Raw genomic sequence first — 22459 nt, forward strand, 5'->3', positions numbered from 1 at the left:
TTCAACCTGGGCAGATAAGATGAGATCAGGGTGGCAAGAGGTCATCCTCGGAGATATCCCTGATCTCTGCCCCGGGCATGGGGTCATCCTGATCCTACTGCTTCTCTCACACCCTCTCCTGCCCTTACTTGACATGCAGAAGCAGGAGACAGTACAGCCAACCATGCCACAAATGTCCTAAGAGCAGTGAAACATCCCTGGCACTGACCGTGGCCCCTCTGCCTTCCACATCCCACCCAGACCCGTCCACCCCCTATGCTCTGTGCCAGTCAATGAGCTATTTTCCAGAAGCATCAAGCGTGATGGGCTTTGCAAAGCCAACTTTTGAAATTAATCAATAAACCGGACACGCTCGTTTTTTCTCCGGCATGTGAGAACACCGTGTGATGGAAAGAAGTCTGTGGGTGACAGCCCAGCCCTTCGTGCCCTGGGAAGGGCCAGGATGGCCCGGTGCAAGATGCTCAGTGCAGAGGCACAGTGAGACAGGATGTCTTCCCACAGAAAGACCAAGTAAACAGTGTATAACGACAGGATTTCTATTATTGATGCTTCAGCAAATCATCTTGGATCCTCGGAGGATCAATTAATCATTGGGATTGTCAACACCCAACCCCATGTTCTAAGTTCCTTGCCATCCAACTCTCCCATCCTCCCCTACACACAAATGATGCCGGGGGCACGGTGCCAAATGAAGCGGGGAAAGAAAGAAGGGGAAAGAAAGCGCCGAACAGAGAGGCTGTTGTCAGGGCTGGACCCTGGCGTTGGCGAGGAAGATCAAATGCAGCTGCCCCCATGGCTGCATGTGGTTAAGCCCGCCGTGCCTGAGGGCAAGAGGGATGGGGAGCAGCCAGGCAGCCTACGACGGGCACAGATAATTAAATCATCCGATTGCCGGGCAGGCCACATTAAGAAGCTCATCGGTTTGCATGTGGCCCCTTGCTGTGGCCACCCGTGAGCTAAGTCTTGCCTAGATGCTAGTAGACAATTAAGACAAATTGTATGGCTGAAGATCAGACTAGAGCACTGCCAATGCCCTTGCCTGGAAGCTCTGCTGAAGAATGAGGGCACATGTGTGTGGGAACCAAGGCTCGGAAGAGAGCTTTTAATGAACAACGTGCCAGCACTTGTTGCCAGAACACACTCTTCATTTCAGCTCTTGGAGAAAACAAAACCCTTAAAACCAGAGTTTACTACATTTCACTGATCTTCAATATGGCTGGAACTTCAGGATGCTTCTCCTCAAGCTAAGTTTGTATCAGTGAAAATATGCTTCTTGTTAAAGAAACTATTTAAAATGTGGAATCTAAAATCAAGCAAAAATAGCAGACAGTATGTTCAGCTTCAAAATTGGCTTGCACTCAACCAAGTATACCATAAACAGAAGGCAGAACTGACTATTTTTATCTTAACAGCCCTTGGGTGATTAAAATTTGGGGCCAGAATAAACAATTTTTTTCCCCATTCCTTGCAAGAGAATACATGACATGGGTTTGGAGTCCTTTCTAATTTTTTAACTCCCTTCCTAGCTATTAGTTGTTTGCATTAGAAACGTTCCCATGTACCTGACAGCATGAAGGCTGCAGTGCACCAGGCACAGGATGAATTATAGGAACACAAGACCACTGTGCCCTAAAGACATTACTGGGCAAGATAAGCCAAAGACAACAACAAAGTGTTGGGAGGGAGCAGGTGAAAAGCTAACAAGAGGAGGGATGTGCACATATAGAATGTTTTATTTATAAGGTGCAGTGTTATGGACAACCCCCATGGCCTGAAGACCCATGAGAGATGAGGGACATAAGGATGATCTAGGGTGGATAGGATCAGGTGAGGTCAGCAGAGGTGACAGGTGAGGAAGCCACAGAGATGGCTTCTGAATCAAGGGAGGAGAGAGGAGGGAAAGGAGAAAAGGAATGAAGAATAGAAGTGCAAGTGCTAAGGGAGAGCATGGCTGGGAGTCAGAGATGCTTCCTGGGATGGCACAAAGTCAAAGGCCAGGGATAAATTCGAGCATCAACATGAGATGGTGTAGACAGGAGAGCTTGAGAAAACCCAGGCCACAGAATTTACAGCTTTGCAGCAGGCGGGACTAGCAGAAAAAGAGCAATCAGATGTTGAGGGATGGGCAAGGCAAGAGAGAGACACGGAGGTACAAATTGTTTGCACATTTGCAAACAGGAAGTTGGGAGATGTAGCCCAGGTTTTGGCCATCACATGGCAGTGGTTCCATCGACCAGGGGAAAGAGAAGACGAGGCAACGGGAAGAGAAGTAAGAAAGTTACTTTTGATGGCATCAAATAATGCTGATAGTTTAACTGCTTCTGCAGAAGTAGCTATGAAAAGGGGCTAAGTTGTGAGACCAGGTGGAGGGAGGCAGAGGGGCACAGGAGCAATGGACTGGGCATTACAGGGGCTCAAGCCATGGGAGTAGAAGCAACTGATTTGAAAGAAGGTATAGAGGAGGAAGCCCAAATGGGATTTTGGGACACCTCGAGTACCAGGGGATGAGTGATTTTGACATTTACTCATCTATCTATGGCATATATTTGGGTCTCTCTGCAGCAGCAGCCTGCAGATTTGTTGGGTCACAAACCACTGTCAACCCTCAGAACTTCTTCAGACCTTCACAAATGTGACTACCCATCCCTTCATTACAAACCACACATTTCAATACTTAGCACATAGACACTGTGGTTCACATTTCACAGTGTAGGAACTGCTAGGTCCTGCTAGGAGAACCACCCCAGCAATATGTATTTATAAATAAGTAAAAAGGAGAGATTTCCTGAAAAGATTTCTGAAAAGCTGCACAGATGTCCAAAATGATGGCAAAGCAACCTGATTTACAGCAGGCCCCAGGAGTTCACAGTACAGGCCCCTAATACAGAAGACACTTTTGATTCTGAGTAACATTATATTCTCATACAATAAGGGCAGACAGGTTTGGGGGAATTATCTGAAAAATGTTTTGGTTTTTTTTTCCCTCATCCCTGTCCTTTCTTCTCACACTGATTATATTTACTCAAACCTGTTCAAATCCATGTCCTTATTTTTGCTTCTTTGAAGTACAATCATTGCTCCTAAGTTCTACCTCTGGCTCAGAGCTACTCCTCCAGCTTAGCGTGTTCCCATTTGCACGGTGTCAGCAGAAAGTGTTTCCTACTCCAGAAAAGCCATTGCATGTGCAATAAACAAATAGCCTTTGACATACTGGTTAATTATATCAGTTAGCGACAATCTCACATGCATGAATGCTGTGCTAATGAAAACACTTTAGCATGCAAAGCAGGACTGATCGAGACATTGAAGTGTCCAAACCTGCAAACTGTAAGCAACCTGTGAAACACAGCAGGACTTTGGAGTTACACTTAGGAGGAGCAGGGGTGGATGGCAACATGGTAAGGCTGGACTCTAAGCAAGGCACAGTATCAGCCTTAGGTGCTGAATGGTTTGATTTCACGTAAAGGAAGCCATAAATTAAGAATATAATCCTACACCACTTGTGGGTACAGCCAGTGATGAAAGCATCTGTTCAATACAACATCTCTGTATCTTCTATGACCCAAGCATGCCTCTCAGAACTTCCCACATCAAGTGCTCTCCTAAATCACTTTACCCATTCTCCTGCACTGCAACCAAGCTAGACATGAAGAAGAGCTTCCACCCTTTGTCATGGTCCACCTTCCCCAAGGCTCCCGGCAGCCTTCCCTACCACTAACCCAGGCTCCCTTCAGAAAAAGGATCTTCACATGCCATTTTTTCACATTTCAACCTGCTCCAGAGGAGCAGCCAGGCTCCCTCTCCCACCCCAGAAGCCAGCTTGGTGCCTCAGCCCCAGCACACATGTGCTGTGCAGATGGATACAGAGGGCTGCGGCGAGCCCTGTTCGTGCTCCCTGCACGCTCACTGTGCAACCAATTTGTATGTTTACCACAGCCATTTGTCCAGGACTTCTGAATGTCTGCAGCCAAAAACGTGGACAAATGAAAAAAAAAAAAAAAAGAAAAAAAAAAGGGGTGAAAAACCCAGGAACCACACACACAAGGAATGCTGTGGTTGCCATCACCTTGTGCATCGAGGCAGCCGAGAGCCTTTTCTCAGCTGCATGAGAACTTGTCCTCTGCATGGACATTGTTTTGGCCAAACGAACTCCTTTTCCATTTTTGACTTCTCCTCTTTCAGCTACCTGGGCTCATTACTCTCACCAAGCCCTAGCACAGTCCATGTGCATCAAAACTGCCAAACAACAGTTCTTGGAGAGCTGGTCTCCTTCCATCCAGTAACACTATGCAGAGCTAACCACAGCCTTAATGCACTGACAGTTAAACTGCTTTTATCTCTTTTATTTTCCACTAAGTTCTCACACAATAATCCCCTGTCATATTTTTTTACCAATAAAATATATGAATAGCTAATGTAGTGGCTAACTTTACAGTGATATGAGATCTTCCCTTGTAACGACTTCCCCAGTGAAATAACAAAATCTCTATCAAAGGCAATTTTTTTATGGCTGCTAGGAAGACTGCTCTCTACCCAGGCGCTTGACATTGATTTGGTTTTCACTCCATTGTCCCCTCACATGACGGAGAAAATGGACTAGCCCTAAATTTAGGACAAACACGTGATTACCAGGCATTTAGCCACAAAAAACTGCCCCTACTTTGTTTAGCCTGGAGACATCCGAGTGCAAAAGCCAAGGAATGCTCTTCCCCACCCCTGGACAAACCCCTGGCATTGCAAAAGAGAGGTTTTTCATTAAAACTGGCACTGCTGAGCTTGCACCTGATGGCAGCCCCAGCTTACTCTCTGCTGGTTTTTGGGAATGATGGCAACACGGGGGGGACGTCGGTGCACTCCCACATTGACTTCTTATCCTCCAAAAGGCAAATTGCAACTGATTTCCCCTTACTTCTTCCCACAACCCTCCCCTCCAAGCCAGACCTCAGGAACTGAGCACAGCCCTATGTTTAACTACAATTTACTGATTAGCTACCAGTCAGCAGTACATGGGGATCCCATTTCACTATTTTGGTATTTTTTTAAGCTCTGAATAAGCCATAAGATACCCCAAGAACTCATACACCATGTGTTCCCTACAACCTGCTGTGAGAGTGGGCTGAAGCCTCAGAGAAATGCTTCTCTACTCAGCAAGAGGGACACAGATCATAGCCCAAAATGCCACAACCATGGGTAGACCTTATACTGCAGTAGGACTTCCCAAGGATGGAGATGACTGTGGGTCTTGGACAAGTGGACATGGGGTGGATGCTCAGGCCAGCAGTCCCATGGAAAGCAAACCCCAAAGGAGCTACAGAGCTGGAAGGGGTCTTGGAGAGCCAAGCAAGATGTTTCAGTTTACAGAAATAAAGTTCTGTGCAAACCCCTTTGTAAAAAGGCTGATGGTGTGAACCCACAGCAAGGCTGGTGCCTCAAGGAGAGGTCATCTACACAACAACCACAGGGGGAGCTTCTACCAGAGATATATAAATAAGGACCTAGGAGCTCTGCAGCCCTGGCCAGCCCCACCCCAGATGCAGATGGCTTCACAGGACTCTGGCACTGGAAGTTTTTTTGTGGGTTTCTCAATATTGCAAAACCACCAGGTAAGCTGGGTGAGAAACCGAAACCTTTCCAGTGGTCAGTGTGGCACGGAGCTGGCAGAGCTGAATGAGACCCTTGTGCCCTTCTCCATTTTGGGCAACATCTTTCCAAACCCTTTTCACATCAGCCAGGTGCATCTGCTTGTGGTTTCGTGGGTAACTCAAGAGCCTAAAGCACTTGGGAGGATGGTGGGTGATTACAGCGGGAACTTGGGTTCCCCAGAGGTAATTTACCTCTGGAAGGACTTCCAAGCTGTGGCCAGACGAGGAGGACTTCTAAAAGATTTTCTTCATGTATCCAGCTCTGGGGACTGGATGAGTTGTGGATCACTGCAAAAGTTCTTCTGTGTCATGAATCATCAGGTCATGGTGCCAGGTGGCTGGAAATGCTGCACCACTATCTTGACAGGGGAACACTTCAGGAAGGTTCACCCTAATTAATTAAAAATATGACTTTAAAGTGGATTAATTAAACTGCATTAAACCCCTGTGTAAACTCCTCGCTCAGACTTTAAAGTGTCTTTATTAAATTGCTAAAGCGAAATTCAACTAAACCAAATTAAGGTCGTTTCATTTCTAAATGACAGTGTCTACACGAGGCTGTAATGCAGTTTAGCTAATCCACTTTAAAGTTATTTCACATCCATTTCAATTGTCCCCATGTAGACAAGCCCAGGGAATTCTGTCACTGGCGAGCCTGTGTACAAATATGGGTAACAACAGGGACATTTTGAGATTGCCTTTTTAGGAAACTATTTGCAAATATCCTCTTGGACAAGGGAGAAAAGAATTGATTTTTGGTGGGATGGAGACAGGAAAGGACAGCACTCTTCTGTTGGCTCATGGTGTGCAAGAGGACAAATGTCCCCAGCTTATCCCTGCAACAGGGGGAGATGTGGAGGAAAAGGAGGGACACGCAGGGCCAGGAAAGCACTTTGCAAACACACCTGGGTGCCCAAGGTACCTCTGAGGATATCACAGCAAGGTGTTTCTGTGCCCAGGAGGGAAACATGGAGTTGAAGGATGAAATAGGGGAGATGGGGAAAATGGAGGGTGCCACACAGATGTCTGTAGGAGGTGCATGGAGATCACAGGTTCAGCAGTCATAGGATCATATAATCCCAAACTGGTCTGGGTTGGAAGGGACCTTAAAGATCACCTAGTTCCAGCCCCCTGCCACGAGCAAGGACACCTCCCACTAGACCAGGTTACTCCAAGCCCCATCCAACCTGGCCTTCAACACTTCCAGGGAGGGCACAGCAACACTTCCAGGTTGCTTCTCTGGGTGACCTGGGCCAGTGTCTCTTCACCCCCACAAAAAAGGACTTCTTCCTAATGTCTAACCTAAAATGCCCTTTCAATTTTAAACCATTCCCCTTGTCCTGTCACTACAAGCTCTTGTGAAATTTCCCCCCCAGCTTTCCTGTAGGCCTCCTTCAAGTGACACTGTGAGCAGCAGAGACCTTCCCAAAGCTGGTGAATTTGTGGAGTCCACAGAGCCCACTGGGAGGGGTGTGAAGGAGTTCAACGGATGGCAGCACAGGGAGGGGTTCTCCTCTCAACCAGAAGAAAAATGTATTTTGAAGGAGCTGGGAGAAAGCCTCAGGAGGGCTCAGGTTTGGGAAGGTCCCTGTGTCCCACCAGGCTGCTGGAGCTGAGGTTTTGTGCTGTCTTTCTGAGGACATCCCTTGGCAACTATTCCCCCCAAAGCCCTCAGGATGCAGGAGCTGGGAAGAAGGAGAGGAGTTAAGGCATGTCCAGAGGCAAAGGAATAAAAACCAGAGTGGATTACAGAAAAAAAATATATTAAAAAAATAAAAATCAAGGATTAAAAAAAATAAAAGCATGAGAGGGAAAAAAAAAAGGGGGAACGAAAGAAAGCATAAACCACAGATTATGTCTGTTGGCTGTTTTTTGATAAGCTCTGCTACAAACACAATGCTAATGAGTGTGAGGGACATCCTCTGTGTGGGGCGGCTGCTTGACCGCATTTTGTCTGCATGTGGCTGATTTCCTCACCCACTGCCAAGCCCCGTGGCATCGCTCCCTGCCGGGCTGGGGCTTTTCCTTCGCCTCCTCGCCTCGCTGCCCGGCCCTCTGTGGCCGCCCTCAATATTTCACCCAACCTGCATGAGTCAGCAGTAACTGAAGGAAAGGACTGGAGGGAGAATAAACACTCCATCGCCTGGAAACTTTCCCTCCAAAGCACTTCAGGGTCACTGTATGCTGCCCAATGTGAGCTCCAGAGCGGGGCCGGGAGCCTCCAGAGCTCTTTTCATACTAACACCATATGATTTTATATATATTTTTTTTTTTCCTGAAGTCCACCCAGCTCCTGGTGTTAATTTACTCTTCGCTGCCCTCTTTTTATATCGCCGGGCTCCGTACGAACCCAATGGTGACCGCCTCCCCATGGCAGCCACTGGGTTGCGTATAATTCCTCTAATTAAATGTAGAGGGGAGATGGTTTGGTGGAGCACCATTTCATCATTTCCCCTCCTGCCTCACGCTGTGGGCTTTAATGAGGACCTAAAACACCATCTTGACTTGGCTTTACTTTCAGGCCAGATGAGCTTTGCTTGTTAAGACGGTCTTTGCTCGTCAGGAAAAATAGCTTTATTAAGGTCATGTAAACGCGGGAGGGTTTGATTAAAGCTAATCAAGGAAGAAAACCAGACCAAAGCTGCACAGATCAAACTTACTGCGACATGTTTAACATAACTTCACCTCGCCTATCTGTTAGAAGCAGACAGAAGTGAGATCAAGTTACCCAGAAGAATGCCTGAGCAGGGGGAGCACATACAGCAAACACCCTGCAGCACCATACAGCACCATCCAGCCCCACACAGCTCCATGTAACACAGTACAGCACCATACAGCACCACACAGCTTCAGTTTTACTTGTTTTTCACTCTTATTCTTTTCAACAAATGCGGACGGGGCCATCTGAAGAGGTGGTTTGAGAAAACCCAAGAAAAAAAAAATTATAACAAATAGGTGCTGGTCTGTAAGCTTGGAGAGTTTCTGAGAAACTTCCAGCTCTGGTCAGCAGCCAGAGGCTATCGAGCTCCATCAACTTGCAAAACACCCATGTAAAGCACTTTGGAAAACAGGGATAAACATAAGCCTTCAGCACACGTGGAGCACAAGGGACATCCTCCCACCTCGTGGGGTCCAAATCCTGCCGAGCCTTCCCCCAGCTGCCAAAAGTAAAACTGCTGCCCGAACCGGCGCCGCTTTTTGGGTTTGCTCCTCAGACCCCGGGTGGAAGGAAAACGCCAACGGATGTGTGAGAGGTGGGTGGATTAAGCCCCAAGGTACAAGCTCTCACAAGCAAAAGCAATTAAACGAGGGCTCATTATTATTATTTTTTTAAGGGAGAAGTTAGAAACTCAGCGCTATGGTAGGGGGCTTTTTAAGGATAATTTTCTCCAGAGAAGTTCAGGAACTCCCAACGTACACAGGGATATCCTGCTTAGGACAAGGCTCAGCATTTAAAAAAAAAAAAAAAAAAAAGACAGTCTAAACAAAAAACATGGGACTACTCCCCTGCTCCAGCCCTGCTGCTCGGCGAAGGATGGACAGGAAATTACCAGCGGTGGCACGGGGGCTGCTGCCAAGAGGCAGCGCGGAAACAAAAGACCCTCTATTGTGTAGGAAAACCTGACATCCATCCCCTCTGCTAGACTCTGAACTCCCATAAACCTTTCCTGTGAGATACGATTTGTAAGAGCTCTCCACATTTCCCTGTGTGCTGCCCATAACCACCACCACCACCCCCCCAGCACACACAAGTGGGATCTGCACCCGCGCCGAGTCTCCCACCCTCACCCGCCTTCAAAAGTCTTTATTTCTACTTCCTCCTCCTCCAGCAGCCACCCCACAAACTGCTGCTAAGAAAGGAAACGAGAGATTTGCCCTGGCGAGAGGCAGCCCCGCAGTGCACAAAGGGCTGAAGGACTCAGTGTTCTTCATTTATTCAGTTGGTTTGCCTTTAGCGCAAAAAAGAAGGAGCATTTTTTGGCAAAACAGTAATATTTGGTATTTCTGTGTTTCTTTTCGAAGCCGTACGCTGTAATTGCCTAACGGGTCACTCTCAATTAATTATATTTAAAACGCAGAAGATGCAGACCAACACTCCCTCCCCCAAATTATGTCCTTTGGTTATTTAAATAGGTGCAAGTAGAGGGATGGGAGAAGGAACGAGTCGGTAAAGTATCAGCTGTGGAAGTTTGTTGGGAACTTTCCAAAACCCTACATCTGCTTGGCAACAGCTCAGAAAGGGATATGGTTACTCTTTTAACAGTAACACAGCTTTCCCAGGCTACAATATATGAAAAACAGCTTACCCCCAAGCAGGGAAGGGCCAAGCAAGAGCTGCAAAAAAAAAAAGAAACCTGGCCCCACCATGAGACCCCATCACCTCCCGAGAGCCAGCCAGGGACCAGGGCAAATGCCTTCCTCTGATATGGGGAGGTGGCAGGTGGCTTCCCCCCCCCCCCAAGCCACCCTGGGGTGGCCTCTGCCAGCACCACCATCTTGGGGTGCCTCCAGCTGTGGATGCAGAAGGTGCTCCAGTGTTGACCTTTTGGGGAAGAACCCCCCCCAAAACAAGCTCCTGTCAGCATAAGCATTCATTCACCACAAACAACACATCTGAAGGCACTGTTTTTAATTATAGCATTAATTGATCTTACTCTCATTTACTTTTTTTCCAGCTGCTAATTAGAGAGATAATATCTCCACTGCTTTATGAGCATTAGAAGACTTTTGCTTGCGTGGAGATACTTCTGCAGTGGAAAGCAGAGGTGGATTGAGTGGAGAGCAACCGTTTTGCAAAGAGAAGAAATGATTTACCACAGGCGGGTGCATTTTTTTTTTATGTTTCAATTAATCTCCCTTTAGTTAAAAAATAATAACAAACAAACGAAAAAAGAAAAGTAAAAACTTCCCGCAGCCCATTTTGTGATTCAAGGGCAGGGAGGCATTAGGAAGATTTAATGCCTCTGGCAGGTCAGGAAAACACGTGAAAAAATCAGAAGTAAAAACAATAGAGCAAGAGACAGGGGGAGCATGTTTGGCACGTGATGAGACACGTCTCGATGGCAAACGGAGCGGGACACGGCTGCCCCGGCCCTCCCACGCCAGGAGGGGTCTGCTGGGAGCATCCCGGCACCCGGCCCAGAGTCCGGCAGGCTCGGCACACTGCCGTGGCTCCTCCAAAGCCCAGGATCTTTGCTGGGAGCAGAGGAAACACACGTCTAGATGTAGTTTTACAACTAGGCGAAAGTTCCCGCGGCAGCAGGACGCGCGGCTGGCACTGCCTAGTGTGACCCATTTCTAAAATAATTACAGCCTGAGTCACAGACCTGTTAAGACCCAATTAACAAAAATGCTATGCACCAGTGATGCGTGTTTTGTCCAGAACTTTTAATTCCGCAGTTTTTCCAAGTAAATTCTCTCTCTTTATTTTCTAGTCATTAAATCCCCTCCCCTGGGTGCGAGCGGTTGCCTTCCCATTGTGTTGCGAAAGGGTTAGCGGGCCAAGAAGTCAGAAAGAAAAGGGTGGCAAGACTTGTTACCACTTTGTGGTGGGGAACAAAAAAAAAAAAAAAAATTGGGGAGGAAAATAAAAATTAAAAATAAACTCTTGCCTCTCAAAGTCAGGGTGATGCCCTGGGGACACTCAGGGGAGGGCAAGGGGGTCAGCTGTGGGGTGACGGGAGGGGGGGGGGGACTGGCTCTGCCCTGGTCTTTGCAGACAAGAGGAGGCAGAAGAGAGGATTTTATTTGGCAGATGGGTGCAGCTATTGAGCTTATGCAGTAGTGGGTTTTTGGCTGCCCAAGTGGGTAGCCTGTTGTTTACTGTTTATGGATTTGTCAGTTTTAATTATTGTGAAGTGCCCAGATGCTCTGGCGACCAGTGCCATAAGCATTTAGGGAGCAAATATATAACGAAATGCACTTGAAAACATCTCAGCTCCCTCCCCATCCCTCTCCTCCTTGCCTGCTGGGACACCCCATGGCAGCAAACACCAGCGCTGGGCAGACTCCCACCAAAGCAGTCCAGGACTGTCCCATGTCACCCCACCTCAGAGCTCCAGCTCCATCAGAGCCATCCCCGTGGCCAACAAAGGCTGCTGACAGCAGGGGCCCCCTTCACCCTTCATCTCCACGAACGTTTTGCTGCTCCTACCCCCACCGCAGGCACCGGGCGTGCAAATCTGGAAGCAGATCTGCTTCCTTGCACCTTTTCTTTTTCTTTTTTTCTTTTAACCGTTCATCTTTTTAAGGTTATTGGACTCTGTTTTATATAACAAGGTTACGTGCATGGCAAATAGTATAAATGTATCCCAGACACGGGCGGTTGGGAATGCTCCCCCCGGTTACAGATGGACTTTTCATCTGCGGTAGGAGGGCTGCAAGTGGCCGTCTCCAAGCGCTCAATAGCCCGCTCCTTCCTGACTCCATTGTAATCCATATTCCTCCTCCCTACCCGGAACGCTTCGCTAGATAAATTCCACTGTATTTCAGAAAGTTTTCCACAGCTCCTTAAGTGTTTCCATATGACACTGTACTCTACAGGTAACTTGAGTTAAAGCCGTTCCTTAAGCAAAACTCGCTGTAAAATTTTCCACTATCTCAGCAGAACTCTATGTGCTGTCATTAAAGCAGAGCACATATATTTCTGAGCAGGATTTGCAGCCATGTCAAATTGCTCGGTAAGGCCAAATTAGTTTTTTTCCTTAAATATATATTTATTTTAAAATATTAAAAAAACAAAACAGAACTTCCTTGCTCAGGTCTTTTGCCTGTCCATTTACCGAGGTCCTTTTTAACAGTGGAAGATGCAGCTTTCTAAGCGGCGCAGGGCGCAGGCTCGGGCTGGGAGCAGTGTGGATAATGCCAGCCTTGTTCCCGCTGCCTTTTCACTCTGTTCCCAACCCTCCTTTTTCCATCCATTTCCCCAGGAACAGCAGCGAACCCTAAATTGCAAACACCTGCTCCATACATCATCCCCGAGCCTGGCAAGACCGACACGGCGGCGATGCTCAGCGTTCCTGTGGGGAACTTCTCCCCCTAAACCCTCAGCCCCCCCGGGTCCCAGAGGACAGCAGCAAAACTGCTGCATGCATAGAAGAGTTTCATTTGCAAATAAGTTTATTCTTGTTCTCTAGGAAGCTCTTAGCTGCGACGGAGACTCTCCAAAGCAAAGGCAAAATGTGTAACTTCGGAGCAAAGAGCACCAACGATGGAGGAAAAATGTGTAAATAGGACCGCAGCGACTGCAAAACATCTGGCTGGATTCTGGAGAGAGAGGGAATCCAAGATGGCAGGAAAGATTAATTATTTTGTAACTTATTCTGGTTTCAATGAACTTTCCTCTGGTTATAATCAAGGTTTTTAATGGCATATTGGATGCATGCTGGGCAGTGGTAAGCTGAGGTGGGGTGCTCTGTCTTTGGGAATGACAGATGCAATCAGCCAGAAACCCAACTTGGAACTGTCCCGCAGAGCCCGTTAGGCTGAAATAGCTATTTTGCCACTGGTTTAATTAATAAGCTATACTATTGGTTAATTTTATACCGTTCTGAACTTCTGTCAATTCAAAATGGTTAAATTTAGAGTGAAAGGGTTTGATGCAGCAGAAATAACATATAAATAGCGTTTTTTAAAGGTAGGGACTCACAGTTTGGCTTTGCTTTGATAAAACCCCATGGTTTTATTACACAAATAATGTCCATTATTGATTGACTCCTTTACAAAGAATCTCCCCTGTCTTCAAACTGCTTTTTAAAAAGCTATTAAATACCCTACTCCCATCCCAGGGTTTTACACATGCAAATACACCCCTAAACAGTTCTAATTCTCTTTTTTTTTTTTTTTCCCCCTCATCTATCTCCCTGCTTTCCAGATGGACCACCAGCTTCCCACCATTGCCAGCAACAGCTTGTGTATTGTTTGTTTAAAACAAAGATGACGCATTAAATATCATACACGACGCGAGGAGAGGGGTTAAGGATAATACTCTGGAACCAAAACGTCGTGCTAAGCCAGCCTCAGCCCATCATTTGGAAAGTTGGGACATGCAAAGGGAGATGGGATCTGGCCGGGATCTGCCTTTAGGGAAAGCTCTTGGAGGATCCCCTGCCTCCAGAGAGAGAGTTAAACTTGTGCGAACACTCTCCAAATTACACAGGCTAACCAACAATTATGTCATTTCATTCAAACATCCATTCACCCGTCATGTGCCCAGATTAAACAGTAACACTTTGTTTGAAACATTCTGCTGAAATTAGCAGACCAGAATTGCCTTCACCTATATTTAAGCACTCAGCCCCGCGTCGGATGTAGCCTCGCCTGAACTCAGACGGGCTTAGGCAAGAGTTGTAGAACTTTTCCATGAACTGAACCCGTACTTTTTCAGGGTGCACATGTAGACGTGATCATTAGACTTGTGCTGGTAGCAACAGAGCTACAAGGATACATTCACAGGGGTGTAGAGCTGCTAAGACTTACAGAAGAAACTACGCATCTGAAAAAAATTAGGAATCTGAGATTCGTGTTTACTTATTGCCCCCCCCAAAAGGATTTAATATGAAAAAGAAATTTCTTTTAATATTTAAAGAAAAAAATGAACAACGCACAAAAGCTGTAGCTTGGTCTACGTGCTGCAGGAAAAGCTAAACCTGAGTTCACAGCTGGCAACCTTTTTACCTTTTGCTTCTTTAAGGACAATAATTTGGAGATGTGAGCTGGATTTCAATCGAAAAGCAGAACAGTAACCAACCCAACCCCTGTGGGCTTGTCCCTAATCTCCCAACTGTGGGACATGGGCACCCCTCGCCCCAAGCAAGAACCACAGGAGGGTGCAGAGCTCCAGGATGCCCAAGGCTGGCATTAATTCTGAAATCTGTAGTGCTACCAATGTCTCCAAGATGCCAGTTTGCTGCCACCAGCTTTGTGTGACAGGAGAGAATAGCAGGCAGATTGCGTATCTAATGAGCCACACATATTGAAAATCCACAGCAATCTCTGGAATACATGTGGATTTGTCTAAAACTCTAAAATATGGCCTGGATGGTGTCCTGACTGCCAAAACCACAATGAATTCACTGTTACTGTCACTAATCTCCATGTATGTTACATATGGTTGACATTTTTCTTTAAGGCTCATATTTTTTGCATGTGTGCCTATATAAATAGGGCAGGAGGGAGAAGAGGAGCAGGCAGACAAACAAACAACTGGCTGCCATGCACAACGTTCCCATTAGGCACTGGAAAATTAGCCCACAGTGTGTTATACTGATCCACAGACCTCCAAACAGCCCATTTGCAAGCCTAGGTGAAGGCTCAGTCCATCCTGGGAACCCAGATGTGCCTTCCAGGTGTTAGGTTAAAGCATTCATCCTGAGGTCAGAAGGGGCTTGCTGCAAGTCCTGCAGAATCCAGGGGCAATCTCGAGGGCATTTTGATAAGATACAGGGCACTTTCTGCACTTTCTGTGTTCCTTCAGGCCATTAATTTAGAATATGTAATTCATGCTTAAAGAATTTGATGTTCATTTGATATATGCTGCCTCGACGGCCCGACTGGAATATGAACCCTTCCAGAAGCAGGAATAAACCCCCTTTTATTACTAATGCAATATTACATGCCGTGCTGGCAGAAAAAAAAAAAAAAAAAGTTGTATGTGAACTAAGAAATAATATTTCATGCATTCTTTCTGCTTTCTAGGCAAATTTATGCCAGATTTTATTCTACTACAGCATTACGAGCAGTGCTGCTTATCTGTGTTTCAGGGCAACAACCAAACAGTAGGTCAGCTGAAAACTTTGTTTACCACCTGAGGAGAAGCAAACAGTAGTCATACATGGTTGGCAGGGGCTTCTGACATGATAGATGCACTGCTGTTATATGGCTCATCATATAATTTAAGTCTACTGCAAACAGTCTATTTATGATACATGTCGCTCTTGGACATGAAAATTCTTTGGCTTCTGAGAAAAATGTTATGGTTATGGATCTGCTCCTCTTACTAAGTGTGTTCACCAGTGGTTAAGTGCTAATAACAAAGTGAATATGATTCCAGAAGGAAAGAAGCCCTCTTTTAATTTTCACTTTAAATAAACTCAACAAGATCTCAAGCTAGGTATCTATTTGATGGCTATTTCCCAGGAGAACACCTTCTCCCCTTGCCTTTTTCCAAGTCTTGCTGTTAATAAGTCTGTCCCCTTCAGACACCCTATAGTTAAAGCTACAGCCTCTCTGATGATGCTATGGGGACAGTACCCACTGAGGATTTCAGCAGCCCTGATGAAACACAGAAACTGGCATGGCACTTGAGAAGAAGCAGCTGGACCCACCCCAAATAGGTGCCCAGGGCTGTCCCACTAGAAACCCTCTTTGTTGAGTTTCTCACTTGCATCATATCACATCTGTACCTAACTCAAACCCCAATTTTGAGAAGAACAAACCCTGAGCACAGTTACTCTGATGATGCCCAATGCTGTGTATGAGCCCCCTCCTCCTAGTCTGCAAGATAAATCATTCATGGGTTTAATTTGCCCCCTTTATATTCATCATTCAGATTTTCTAGAAGACTTTTAAGCAGTCATGGGGTACAGACCCAACACCAACCTCCTGGTTGTATCCCTTCACCTGATTTTGAACAAAGAGACTCCAAGCACGTGCTGAGTAAAAGATAATGGCCTTTATCTTTAATTTTTTTAACTTTGCAAAACTCAAAAAGAGTTCTGGGTCATCTAAAGCCAACATTTCTCACAAAAAGTCACACAGTGACTTTCTATTTGTGTGCTAGGGCAGAGCAAATCTCAGAGTGCTTCTGAAACCCTACAGCAGGGTTGGGTCCTACCACTCCCTTCTCAAAAATTATCCTTCTTCCACAACTTTAACATACTTCCTCTCTAAAGGGATACGTCTGCAGCAAAAGGCACTGGAAATCTCAGGGGTTTGTGCAGGTGCATGTGGAGGCACAGACAGGAATGGCTGCAGCCCTGACCATCAGAGAAAACACTGCCGTGTTCAGGAGAACAAGGGCAGCATTATCCCGGGCACAATGTCCGTCTGAGCAGATGGGCAGCGAGGGAGCGGGTGTCATCTACTTTCATTTTTTAATACACCAGACAGTTTTATAGTTTGGTACGTTTAAATAAGTTCCTACATCACTGTTACAAAGTCTGACCTACACTGGTGTCTTCTGCAAGCCCAGTAATAGTGATAATAGCAGTATTCCTGCTGCAGCTGGGCTGGGTGCCGCACAAATCCGTGGTGTCTATGCTCTGGAAACTTTAAAATCTTAAGTAGGCAAATAAAAAAAAAAAAAAAAAAAAAGAAACAGTGGCGCTCCCACTTTTAATCCTAACAAACCATACTATTATGGAACCAGTTAAAGAAGTTTGCCCAAGGCCACAAAGAAAGGCTGTGGAGGAGCTGGAGAGGGACCCAACCTCTGCACATTTCCAGCCACGTGCTTTAACCCGTCCAGTGCTTTCTCCTAGCAAAGATTACCATATTCAACACTTTTCTAAGTACTTTTGAATAATTGTAACCTCCACTTACTTTCATCTGAGTGGCTGAGAAAAGCTACATCACCAACCTTGTTTTAATTTCTTTCCCTGAGAAGAATTGCATTTGAAAAGAGCACGAGCAAGTCTGAACCTGCTAATTACACCACAGTACCAGGACAGAAAAAAATCAAATAAAGGTATTTCTGACATTATATATGCTCATGTCAGTCAGGGCTTCTGAAGAGACAGAAAAAAATGACTGCAACTTGTTCCAAGCAGACCTTACAAAAACACAGCTGGTCTTTGACTAGCTGTCGGTATGTTGGGGCCATTTCATGACTACAGTAGTGGTTAAAATCTGTCACAGTGGAGGTGCAAAAGGAGCTGTCTTGTTCCCCATGGCATGCAGCTCCTCTTCAAAAAAGTCAGCTATGAGAAAAGCATGAGTAAGTGATGGGTCTGAGAGCTAGGTACTGGTACAGGTACACCTGCAATGGCTTTGTAGAGATCACACCACGGGTGACCAATGATGAAGTAAACAAATATGTGTCCTGTGAAAGGGTACATGCAAAACAAAACACCAGAAAAAAAAAAAAAAAAAAGAGAAAAAGGCCTCTAATTCAGTTTTATTTTGGAGAGCCTTGATTGTAATAAACTCACTCAAAACTTGCTCCCTTCTCCCTGTCTATGAGAACAGATTTCACCCAGCAGAGAAAAGGGCTTCATTCAGCCTTCACCAACCTGTACATTCAGACACTCAAAAACCAACACCTAAAGACAACCCAGAGTATCACCAAAAAATTATGGCAGCTAAACACATAATTTGAATCACTTAATGCCATGCAGTTCATGCCAAATAACACAGAATATTGTGTGGTGCCACTGCATCTGATTAATGTGATCATGCTTTAACTTTCTTGGGACCTTCTCCTAGTGAAGGGCAAGAAGAAATTTCCCCTGCTAAACACTTTCCAGCTCTGCTTCACTTTCTAGTGCTTTCCCTTTCGTGCACATCATTCATTTTGCTGAGCAACAACATTCCCTTCTATTAGGCAGCTATTAATTACCCAGCCCTAATGGCAAGGTGACAGTGCATCGCATCGCCATCAAGAAGAGCAGACCGGGGAAGTTCATGAAGAACCAGGTTTGGAATAAAAATGAGGTTTGTATCTGGATCTTCTCCTCCCAGAGTGAATATTGTATGGCATGAAGGGCCCCTGTGCACAAATGGCTGGGACAGGGCAGGGATGGGAGGGGTGGTTCCTGGCTATTTGGGGTGGTTGAAGGAATTGCTCCTTGTGCTGCCTGACCCGCACAGCTGGATGAGGATTGCTGTTGACAGGCATCCCAGGGAGAAGGGGAATAAGAAAATGAAGAGGCAGGGAAACCCCAAGGTCCTCTGGAAAGGAGGGAAGGAAGCAGACTATCCTCTTCTCATCGCATTGGGAGACAGATGTTCTCAATATCCCCATCTCCAAAGGGTAGGAAGTGGTGAGCACAAGTTGAGGAGCTCGGGTACTCTTGGCAAACAGCGCTGGGTTGTTCTTTTTTTTTTTTTTTTCCTAACTGAAAGACTCAAATGAATAGTGGTTTTAGCGGCATTCAAATCTGTCCGTGGCATCTTCCTATCTGCTTTAGGGATCTCCAGTGCCCTGGAGGAAGAGCCGAGCCAAAAGAGCAGAGGGCTGGTCTCACAAGGCAGCTCTTCATGAAACTCAAGACAACTTTCCAAAAACACTGCACCTCAAACTGAGCCCTTACACACTTCCAGAGCAGATGTTTCAGGGACCAACAGACTCGTGTGCCTCTATTCATCCCCTACAAGCACTTTCCTCTTTAAAGGCATCTGGGGTCTGCTCTGCCATCTCCGTGCAGGGATTTATGTATGTTGCTCCCATTAGTGTTAATGGTAGTTAGACACATAGAGCAATTTCTCTCACGCTTCGGGAAGAGAACAGAGCCTTATGGATGAAAAGTTTGCTATTAAGGATTCTTAATACAATGGAAACATTCTGTCTCTTTTAATTGTAATTTACTTCTAAGTGTAACCGCTCTGGGTTGGGAAAACCAGGATTCAGTCCAATTCAATTATGCAATTCTTGCCACCTGGTAAGCCTTGTTATTTTATAAAGAGTAACTGTAGTAGAACTGGCAGATTCATTCATGTTCAGAGTGTAAGCACCCTATACTCTGTAATCACCAGCTCATAAAAAAAGAGCACAGCGTGAAAGTCAACCGCTCCATTATAATGCAATCTTTAAAAAAAGAATATGCAGAACTGGGAGGTGAGATTCATCTTTGGTTCAGCTGGATTATGATTCAAAGTTCACCGAGATCTTCTCTTTGCAAAACTGTTCAGGACGGCCTCAGCCTCTGGGTAAGACCCAGCCCAACGTGGGACCTGATTCCCTCCGGCACGGCTCAATCGATCGGCACCTACTTGCAGACACCAGTGGATAAATCCCCATCCCCAGGGCACTGCTGGGAGGGGATGGGAAACCACAGGGATGTGAAATCACGGGGATGCAGGAGGAGTTTCATCAGGCTAACATACATTTACCCTGACATAGCTAATGAAGCTGCAACCACATCACCCAGGGAAGGAAAATATGGCCCTGGCACCCGACAGCTGATCAACACCCTCTGCCAGTCACTACCCCTGCTAAAAACCCCAAGCATCACTCCATGTACCACCCCTATCAATAACTGTGCATCACCTTGTGTATATACAGCAGCAAAGGTGCATAAATGGTCTTTTTTTTTTTTTTTTTTTTTTTTTTTTTTTTTTTTGCAGCAAAGGGTTAACAGATACAGAAAAGCAGCAGGACTGGACAGTAGAACAGTTTTAATCTAGCCAGGGCAGCAAGTGTCTGAGGGAAAAACTCCCCTTGTCTTCAGCAGCTTTGCCCTAAGCCCCAGCAATCGGCTTTGCCCACAGCAGCGGTGACCAGGAGTCAGATGTTCAAAGGCCACGGATCAGGATACAGGATTGCACTCCCACAAGTACCAGAAACTCCTCTAGACCAAGGCTTCAAAGCCATAAACTGGAAGATTAATTGTGCTTTTACTAAATAAATAATATTGATACTTTACCTCCTAGCTCTTCTTCTCTGCATTTTGAGATTGAGACTAAAATTTGCAGTGGCCTCGGGAAGTTTGAAAGCACTTGGGGAACCCAGGTGGACCAGCCAGCTCTGCAGCAGGAAGACAAGGGGTCTCCCTGCCTGCCATTGCTATTGTCACTGCTGTCATTTGGCCTCTTCACACCATTTTATGAGCCCGTCCAACTCTTTCAGCTCACATTGGATGCAATCTCCTCCCCAGTCCCTGTCCCAGGCAGAGCAGAAGAAGCTCAGGTTTGCCCATGTGTGCAGAGGAGAGGGCTGAGGGACAGAGTTGGCTTTTACCAGCCCCAGAAACACCCTATGGATTCCCCACCTGACAGTTCTGCACCTCTGATGGCAAGAGCAGGATGTTTTGAAATCTTGCACCTTGTAAATAGGAGAAGCCCAGCTTGATCATAAAAAAGTAAAGTATTAATTAATAGTATAACTTCAGTTTGTATTCTATCTCCGACATAATGAACCTGCCAATTTTGATTGCAAAGTGAAAACTCATCTCTTTATTTTGGACAAATAGGGTTAAGCTTCTTAAGCAATTCTTTGTTGTTTTGACTTCAACAATTTATGCAAATGAGATGTTAATTAGGGTAATTGTAACTTAAATTATGCTTGTGTAAACCTCTCCATTGGTAGGAAAGTGTGGGAATCCAGACAACTGGTATTTAAAGCAGCTGTACTAACTCACTTCTGAAAGCAAAGCATACCAAGATCACTTTCATGTCTTTACAATTTGTTTTTATGAGGTGATAACATTTTTACAAATACCATCATTTTTGCTTTTTTATATTGTAAGTGACAGTCTGACATTTTACAACTGGCTTATTGAAAACAAGAATTGAGCACTCTCGCTGTAACGGACATTAACTGCTCAATAGAGATTCACATGCTAATGAGGTGAGAGGGGCTCCAGAAAGTTTTGATAAATGCGACACACACTCTAACTAGCAGTGAATGTGAGTTGACAAAGAACATCTACACCAGGGTTCAATAAAATGTAACCCTTTAAATTAATCATACTGGCAGTATTTAATCGAATGCACAACAATCTCTTTTTTCTGATGGCTATAAAGCAGAAGAAATGCAAAGTCTTGACAAATGAAAGTTCCCACATTTCCCTCTTCACACTGCTACTTTCATTCGAACTTCTACAATTGTTAAAAAAAGGTAGTTACTGTAAATAACAAAGTAGGAGGTTTAATTGTTTCCTTCTTTTAAAGCAGGATGCTTTTCTTCACATTTATTTGTCTGGATTCCATTGAGCAAATACCCTGACCCCAAAGATTGATCATAAAAAGCATCGCCGGTTGCGCTAGGAAGGAAATTTAAGGATACCATATAGCAAAGAGAAGCTTAAATGATCAGTTTCTGCTGGGCCTTTTTTCAGCCCAACTTTATTTTTTTTCCTTTCACTAAGTATAGCTTGAAGGAAAACACACTGCAGTGGTTAATCAGAAGCAGACAGTGAAGTTCAGGGGCTTCCTTCACACTGAACTCCCCAGACTTTGACAAGAATTGCTCTGAGAGGCAAAACTGGAACTTGAGCTCCAGCAGCAAAGCAGGGGAGGCACAAAATTTTTCACCCCAGTTGCCTTGTAAGTTTATTTTTTTATTTTTCCATCTTGCCAGTCCTGACCCGACACCACCAACCATTAAGTGCGAGCCTGCAAGATCCCAGGAAAGAAAAGCACCGGAATGCCGACGGCAGCCCATGCCTTCATGCATTACACTAAGGTGTTATTTCTTCCTAAAGTGACAATCCCCGATACCCTTTTTGGGTTTAGCCCGTTTTAGTCTTGGCAGGGAGTGTAAATCTGTGCGCTCAGCAGCATCACAGGCTTGCTGGCTGTCAAAATTTTGCCTCCGCCAATGCTTGAGAGGTATTCTTGTCATTTCACCAGGCTAGGAGACTTCTCTGTCTGACATATAAAATCTCCCCCAAGTAGTATGCCATGCCAAGAAGCCAGCAAATGCACCCTGCTCGCTGCATTTTAAGCCATTTTGCTAACTCGGACTTGTTTTCCTGCTATATGCAACACAAGGAACCCACTCCAGGCAGCCTCATGGGCAGAGAAAGGAAAACACATAGCCAGGAATAAATTCAGGGTGAAAAAAAAAAATCCACCACCCATCTCCCCATTGCCTTCGGATTGGATGCACTCACTCCAGTGCATTCTGAGTCGATGAGCAGCTAATGCCCAGCCTGGTG

General features: G+C 45.6%; 1 protein-coding gene across 18 annotated transcripts in view; it reads right to left on the reverse strand.

Moving 5' to 3' along the window:
* NFIA (nuclear factor I A) overlaps window positions 1-22459 on the reverse strand; it is a 245781-nt gene that overhangs the window by 200912 nt on the left and 22410 nt on the right. Inside the window, exon 3 of one of the 18 annotated variants that reach the window (XM_071749996.1) lies at window positions 11852-12908. The exons of the other annotated variants lie outside the window; for them this stretch is intronic. Coding sequence (XP_071606097.1) covers window positions 12775-12908 — 134 coding nt within the window. The 3' untranslated portion in view covers window positions 11852-12774. Of the gene's footprint in view, window positions 1-11851; window positions 12909-22459 lie in introns of those variants that run through there. 18 annotated transcript variants of the gene reach the window in all.

The sequence above is a fragment of the Heliangelus exortis genome, chromosome 8 (genome assembly GCF_036169615.1).
Source record: "Heliangelus exortis chromosome 8, bHelExo1.hap1, whole genome shotgun sequence".
NCBI classification, from domain to species: domain Eukaryota; kingdom Metazoa; phylum Chordata; class Aves; order Apodiformes; family Trochilidae; genus Heliangelus; species Heliangelus exortis.